This window comes from Cervus elaphus, chromosome 2 (assembly GCF_910594005.1).
Source record: "Cervus elaphus chromosome 2, mCerEla1.1, whole genome shotgun sequence".
In the NCBI taxonomy this organism is placed as follows: Eukaryota; Metazoa; Chordata; class Mammalia; order Artiodactyla; family Cervidae; genus Cervus; species Cervus elaphus.
In genome coordinates this window covers 6283110-6290902 of record NC_057816.1, presented here as the reverse complement: position 1 = coordinate 6290902, position 7793 = coordinate 6283110, and the positions used below count along the sequence as shown (strand labels likewise).

General features: G+C 43.8%; 1 protein-coding gene across 4 annotated transcripts; it reads left to right on the top strand.

Annotated features, from left to right (window-relative positions):
* The first annotated feature begins 580 nt into the window (after positions 1-580).
* Positions 581-6970, top strand: LOC122708976 (RNA-binding protein 4). Of its 4 annotated transcripts, none has more exons than XM_043925910.1 (3): positions 581-992; positions 4029-4107; positions 6558-6970. In XM_043925910.1, exons 1-3 carry the CDS (start codon positions 581-583, stop codon positions 6688-6690), a joined length of 624 nt encoding a protein of 207 aa, XP_043781845.1. In that variant the 3' UTR covers positions 6691-6970. The 4 variants fall into 4 exon arrangements, with proteins under 4 accessions (XP_043781845.1, XP_043781852.1, XP_043781855.1 ...); XM_043925917.1 differs by lacking the exon at positions 6558-6970 and adding an exon at positions 4878-5042; XM_043925920.1 differs by lacking the exon at positions 4029-4107.
* The last annotated feature ends 823 nt before the right edge of the window (positions 6971-7793 follow it).

The following is a 7793-nucleotide window of genomic DNA, read 5'->3' as shown; positions in this document are numbered from 1 at the left end:
TAAGGTCCACCTTTCCGGAAATGGTGGCTCATTCTTCGGTTACGAGAGAAAGAGACAGTGCATAGTTTCAGACGGTCAATCCAGTTAGACTTTTATTTTCTTTATAAAAAATTTTTTTGCGGCTGTGCCGCACGTCTTGCGGGTCTTGGTTCCCGACCAGGGATTGAATCTGAGCTCTCTGCAGTTCAAGCGTGGAGTCTTAACCACTGGAAAGCCAAGGAAGTCCCCTGACTGTCTTTATAGTAGTTAAAAAGTCCGCTATCCTCAGGGCTACATTTATGCCCTCGGTTTCATTTCCATTACCGATTAAAACTATTCAAGTCTTACCAAACCATTTGTGTCTACCAAGGATTTTTATTACAGATGGTTTCTTGTATCTGTTGGTTCTGTAGCGGGCCGCCTTATTCCCGATTCCCTTCGATTATTGTGTGGAAGTGTGAGTGTGGGACGTGAGAGAAAACTGGAAATATTTGCCAGACAGAAAAGAGGTGGCGGTGTTGATTTTTTTTTTTTAAGCTGATGTGGGCTTGAGATCTTTTGTTAGAAATTTTGTTTTCTTTTCGCCCAGGCTGTGTCCGAGATGGTGAAGCTGTTCATCGGAAATCTGCCCCGGGAGGCCACAGAGCAGGAGATCCGCTCACTCTTCGAGCAGTATGGGAAGGTGCTGGAATGTGACATCATTAAGAACTACGGCTTTGTGCACATAGAGGACAAGACGGCGGCCGAGGATGCCATCCGCAACCTGCACCACTACAAGCTGCACGGGGTGAACATCAACGTGGAAGCCAGCAAGAATAAGAGCAAAACCTCTACAAAGTTGCATGTAGGCAACATCAGCCCTACTTGTACCAACAAAGAGCTCCGAGCCAAGTTTGAGGAGTACGGTCCTGTCATCGAATGTGACATCGTGAAAGATTATGCCTTTGTACACATGGAGCGGGCTGAGGATGCAGTGGAGGCCATCAGGGGCCTTGACAACACAGAGTTTCAAGGTGAACCATCCTTTTTGGGAAAGAGGGCTGAACACAAGGCTTTGTGTAGAGAATAGATTGGATAAGTAGAAGGGAGGGGTCATGGGTAGAGACAGCTGTTGGTTGGCTGATGGATGGTGAGGATTAAGAGTGGATGATGAACTTAAATGGAGACTGCATGGGATTTAGAGGCTTTACCTCAGGCAAATCAAGGGTGGGAGAAAAATCACTTGGCTTTAGTTTGGAACCCCTAGGCATTTTTATCTATTAGTGCAGAAATCTTTCCACTGAAGATTTCTTTGTTTATTTCGTCTTTTTTTTTTTTTTTTTGCAGTAGTAGTAATGGTAGTAGTAAAGCACAGAACGGTATTTCACTCTGAAATTTATTGCCTCAGCACACCATGTTGCACACTATTTTGCATATGAAGGACCTGGCAAAAGCTGGCTTAAGGCACCCGTTCAGGAGCAAAATACCAGTTAAGCTTCCCAACCTCATCCCAACTCGTAGCTTCTTAGTAAATATTGTTAAACAAGCCTTTAGAGAGCTAGTGTGTTTAAAGGGCTTTAGCTCTTACTGCTTTTTTATTGTGCATGCACCAGAGGTTCTGTTTGGAGGATGAGGGCACTGTAGGATTAAAGGATAGTTTCAGGAGTGTCTGAGGAGAAGCTATGGGGATTTGCGGGGGAGGGGGTTTCGTCAGGGAGGGGGCAATAAAGTTGATGAATTTTGCTGGTTTGAGGAATGGGCTCTAACATCTTTGTTGAAAAGACCACTTAGATGGGTGTTATCTTGGAACCTTGATTAGAGTAATAGTGTGCCTGGAAGGCAGCATGCTGTGGATAACAGTTTATTTGGAATATATTTTTGTTGGTTTATGATCTGAGCTCCTGTGGCAAGAGTAGCAGTCATGAAGGGGATGGTAACCATGGTGAGTTGCTAACCTTAGTCTTCTCCCATCTGCTTTGGGTTCCCAGTATGGAAGTCAGTAATGAGCCTTTCCCCTTTGGTGTAGCTACTTCTAAATTATAGGTTATTCCCATAACTCCTTGCTACATTTTTAACCTATATTCCAACTTTTTCAGCCAAACAGTGTAGTGGCTGCTGCTTCTCCTGAGCACTCCCCTTAAGAATCATTTTGGCTGTCTTTGATGTTTACACAGATTGCACTTTCTTAGACCGGAAGTCTGGTCATCATTCCCCTAAGTTAATGGGTGCCTTGTGTCGTGGGTATTGCTGTGCATTATTAAAGACAAATGTCACAGGCCTCTCAGGTCTCATTTTCCTTTTTTAATTGGTAAGTTGAGAATTACCTTGTGTCAACAGTGTAATTGGGCGCAAACGCTGCTCTTGTGGAGGGTTTATGGTATCTAATTTTTTAATACTCTTCTACACTTTAACCAAGTCATAGAAGAGGTGGTGGTGTCTCCTTGGTGTCTTCATACCACATGTAAGGGAAGGACAGTGAGCTAATACAGGACAAATCCTTGGACCATGACTCTTGGCTTCTGAACTGTAGGCTCTTTGATACTTGTTACTTTTGCAGAGTTGTTTTTTTTTTTTCCTGGCAAATCTTTAGATCAGGACATTTATTAATGATCTTCATGCCTTGAAGGTACATGATTGGTTCCTCAGTTGCCCTTGTTTTCTCTGGTTTTGTTAGGTGCCAAAGTGGCCACTTGGGCAAATGCAAGGAACGTGGGTTAGCACTTGAAAGTACTTAATTGCATATCCTCTCTCTTAACTGGCAACTTGTACCTACCAGAAAGTTTGTTTAAACCAAGACTTTTTTTTTTTGATAGTTTGATCCTTCCATCCCCTATCCCTTTTTTCGTCTTCCAGAATCTACCTTGAATTTTGTAGGTGAAATTGTATATGTACCACTTTCTGTAATGTTAGGTGCATAGATGACCCTACTTCTCTGTTTACCCCCCTGATTAAGCATTTTTAAGCATGGGGCCACTGTTCTTTGCCATCTGCATGCTTGGGGGCATGATAACCAATTGTATTGGAAAGGTTTTGCTGGAATTTTGCTTACTGTTAAAATGGTAGATCATGTTAGGTGGAAACTGCTTCTGTGAGAAGGTTTAAAACTTAAACTTTTTAAGAAATGTTCCTTTTGTTAGGTTTTCAGAAGTAATATTTTTCCATTTCCAGAATACAAGTTCTAATTTTCAGTAAAAAAAAAAATAGTGTTAAGTACATGTTGTTAGGATCTTGGGTTTATCGAGGAAAAGTACTTTAATCTTGCTGAAATGAACAGTTTGATCCACTAACATAAGTAGTCATTCTCCACTTTTCTCATCCTTCCCCCTTTCTTCCACATTTTTCATAATACCCTTTTTGAAAATTCAGCCATCTTGTGAGCTGCCTACCCTGTTTTCTTTGATCCCCTACTTTAAGAGGTCACTGAAGATTTTAAAGAACCCTTGTTATAATATCAGAACTAGCAATTTAAAGGACCCAGTTAAGGATAAGGCAGCCCTTCAACTTGTATTTTGCCCCTCTTCACACATTCTTGAGTTTTTTTTTTCCCAAAAAAATCTTGAAACTTACCTACAGCACTCAGCCAGGGATCAAGTCTGGATCACTGTCAGTGGTAACTTCAGTGTCTTGCTCTAGTCTCTTTGATTTTGGGGTGATGTGGAGGACTGACCTTTGCATTTTCCTGCGTAATGAATTCAGGAGTCTTAAGAGTGAAGATTGGCGGTGTCAGAAAGTTGTAGAGCACTCTTAATTGTGGTGTCTTCTGACATTGGGCCACTGTTCAGAGCAGTTTGTGTCCACAGTTACTTGGCAAAGAATGAAATGCCTATTTTTGAATGAGAGTAGTTTTTCTTAAGCATTAGACTGATGTTTGAGCAGAAACATTTCTTCATTTATCCTTGCCTGAAGTCAGGTCATCATACTGAATTTATACTGGACCTTTAAAAAAACATTTTAAAATGGCAGTGAGTCCTGAGTTGTCTAGGTAAAGCCAGCTATGACCAGTGTCTGGGGTAGGGGCTGGGGCTATGACTAAGAGTGATAGCAACCCTTCTTGCGTCTGTTTCTTCAAGGCAAAAGAATGCACGTGCAGTTGTCCACCAGCCGGCTTAGGACTGCGCCCGGGATGGGAGACCAGAGCGGCTGCTATCGGTGCGGGAAAGAGGGGCACTGGTCCAAAGAGTGTCCAGTAGATCGTTCGGGCCGCGTGGCAGACTTTACCGAGCAATATAATGAGCAATACGGAGCAGTGCGTACACCTTACACCATGGGCTACGGGGATTCATTGTATTACAACAACGCGTACGGAGCGCTCGATGCCTACTACAAGCGCTGCCGTGCTGCCCGGTCCTATGAGGCGGTGGCTGCTGCAGCTGCCTCTGCGTATAATTACGCAGAGCAGACCTTGTCCCAGCTGCCACAAGTCCAGAACACAGCCATGGCCAGTCACCTCACCTCCACCTCTCTCGATCCCTATGATAGACACCTGTTGCCGACCTCGGGAGCTGCTGCTGCTGCTGCTGCAGCAGCTGCTGCTGCTGTTACTGCAGCTTCCTCTTCATATTACGGGCGGGATCGGAGCCCCCTGCGTCGCGCTACAGGCCCAGTCCCTACTGTTGGAGAGGGCTACGGTTACGGGCATGAGAGTGAGTTGTCCCAAGGTTCGTCGGCTGCGCGGAATTCCCTGTACGACATGGCCCGGTATGAGCGGGAGCAGTATGCGGATCGGGCGCGGTATTCAGCCTTTTAAAGCTTGAGGTGAGAGCGGTGGGGTGTCCCTGGTTCTGGTTTTGCCGTCCCTCCTGCAGCCTAAAGTCTCCAATTAGGCTGCCCTGCTTGCTTGCTTTTGCAGGGTTAGGGTAAGGTTGCTAATGGTTCAGGGGATAGGGAGAAGTCCTAATTATTTAATTTTTCTGAAATAGACAAACATCTTTAGCCGTCAAGGCTGTTTTTCCAGGACTCCTAGTCCCAGGAGTCAACCTGATTCCATTTGTGTCTGAAAAAGCAAACAGTGTGACGTGATGAATCTCGGGTCACACCTGTGTGCTGTAATTGAACTGAACCTGGAACCCGGACATCAGACCAAGGTGTGTCGTTTCTCAGAGCCTTTGTTGGAATTCCTAGGTGTGTGACATTATTAATGTTTGTAGGATTCCTCTTCTGCTTCATGCTATGTGAAAGGTCTGCTAGGACCTGCACAGTTAAAATCTGTAATTGTAGTTAATTGGTCATCACTGCTCAAGTTCCACTTACTATGAAGACTACCCCAATGGTATCATCTTAATCTTGAAGCAGTGTGTTTCTGACATTTCTGAAGTTATCCCCTGTGAGCTTTAGAGAAAAAACTTACTTGATGGTAAGTTGGGGTAGAGAGGAGTAGAAAAAGATCTTTCAATTTATGAAGTTAATTTCAACACGGAGTCTGGGGCATAGACTCAAATTCAACTTATCTGCTCAGTTCACATTTATTCTCTGAGCTGAATAGGATGCCCACTCCATTGCTTTATCTTTGAATTTGTTCTGTGAGAGCCTGTTTACTGTCTCTAGTTTTTTAAGTGTTTCCCCCCACCCCCCACTGTCCCCACAGTGTTAGACTTGACATCCTCTCCATCTCTTTAAGATACATAATAATGTAAATAGTGTATGTACCCCTGCCAGTTCTACTCTTCAGTAATGTTGAAATCCCAAGGTTGGGAGCTTTGCCTTAAGCAGATCACTCCCTTCATCTAACCACCAGGTTTGGGCAGTTACCACTCTTGAACTACCAGCTGTACCTTGAGTCCTCTGGCTTTTTCCTATACAGCTTGAGCCTCATGATCCATTTGGCTCTACTTGACTGTATTCTCTTCTGACGCTTGCCAGCTTTGGGCTCTAGGTGTATGAGATTGCTGTTGTATTTAGGGGTGTTTCACAACACCCTTTGTCTTGAGTAGCTCTCATTGTGGCCCAGACATTCCCATTGATCCATGATCCTGAGGTAACAGGATGGGTGGTACTGCCACCTTTTTCCAGTAGGTCAGAAGGTATGTGACTTGCCCAGGGTTTTGGAATAGGAAATAACTAGTGGAAAAGAAACTTGAGAGACTTGATGTTTGGCTTACACATGCTCTCCAGTACATTCTTTTATTCCCTAGGCAGAGTTGGATGCCCTCAGGTCTTACAACTTATTCAAATTGATGTTACTTTTTCCTAGACTTTAAATGGTTTTTAACTTGCAGCCCCAAGATGCAAACATTTTTTTTTTTCCAGAGAGTTAATTGGAACCTTTTCCTTTTTCCTGCCCTCCAATGACAGTTTGTAAATGTGGAAATTGCTTTCTTTGAGGGATGCTGATATATTAACATCAAGAGAAATGCTGTGTCTTATCCACTGTCATGAAAGAAAATTTGCCTTTTAATTGAGAGAAAAGAGCCCATTCTGGGGTTACTTGACCTTCTCAGTTACTCTGGCCTTCGGGCTCTTTTTCACTTTAAGAGATTACTGTGATACTGTGGATGGATATAAGTAAATTTAAAAAGTGTGTCAAGATGTTCTTTGAAGGGTTAAGTGGAAACGCCCTTGTGAGCTTTGCTGTAAAGCCCCTGTATTTTGCTCTCTTTCAGGTGGGATGTGTGTGGGCTGAAATTCCGAGCTGCGGTTGTGCATGAGAATACACCCTTCGTGGTACCCCATCTCCGGGACGGCTCTGTGCGTTCAGTCCCTCAGGAAACGTGGACCTTAAAATTTATCTTGTAAAGTTCAGACCACCTCTTCCTTTCCTCTCTCCTGCCCATTTCCCATTTCTTTCTGTCCTTCAATACTTCTATAGTTTCCCATTATGTTCTTTTCTCCCAGCAGGCCTCATTGTGTGCAGAAACGGGTGGGGGTTGTGCTGTCACCCCACCTCCTGCTTCCAGTGGGTGTTTTGAGAGTGTCACCGCTCCTGAGTCTTTTCGACCCAAAGGCTTGTGGCGGGTAGACACATAGAGTTGAATCACTTTTTTCTTTCCGGTGAAATAAATGGTTTTTCAACTTAGGAAATGTGTGCTTTGAGAGAATTCTTACTTAGACTTGTGTCTGGGTTCTTTATTTGTCCCTAGAAGAGAAGGGGAGTGGGTAGTCTGACATTCAGTTTTGGGTGAACATCACTGCCATTAACTTTCTTTATTATAGAGAGAATTTATAGGTGGCAAAGGAAAGAGAGGGGTTATGTAGAAGAACCCAGGCAGGCAGCCTTACTCCTTTAAAGACTTCTTCACTTGATCACACCTTTGTTATAAAACCAAGGACCTACTAGCAATTTTGAAATGTGGGACTTCTCCATACTTGAGAAACAATCCTCATCCACCCCTTAGTACTACCATTCAAACCGCCCAGTCACTGCATCTAGCTTGACTTATTTTCCAAGGGATAGGTCTAGGAAAAGGAAGGGTTTGAGGGACCAGGAGGTCAGCTTTCACTTCATGACGTGGAAAATTAAGTTGTGGCTCCAAAAGCATTCTGCTTATTTTGTAGGTCAGCAAGTAAAGCTTTTTGATGCCTTTCACCGTCTGTATGTGTGTGCTTAGTCACTCAGTCGTGTCTGACTTTTTGTAACCACATGGGCTATTGCCCACCAGACTTCCCTGTCCATGGAATTCTCCAGGCCAGAATACCTGAGTGGGTAGCCATTCCCTTCTTCAGGGGATCTTCCCAATCCAGTAATTGAACCCAGATCCTCCTGCCTTGTGGACGGATTCTTTACCATTTGAGCTGCCAGAGAAGCACAAAAATATATTTGTATAGTTCTGCTGGAATCCAAAGAATACCTCAGTGGTCCCACTAGTACCTCATTGTCTTTATTTTTTTAGTTCTACCAC

Coding starts and splice junctions, on each gene's coding strand:
- LOC122708976 (XM_043925900.1), top strand. CDS start 581: ATGGTGAAGCTGTTCATCGGAAATCTGCCCCGGGAGGCCACAGAGCAG. Junction 993..4,028: donor TGACAACACAGAGTTTCAAG/GTGAACCATCCT, acceptor TGTTTCTTCAAG/GCAAAAGAATGCACGTGCAG.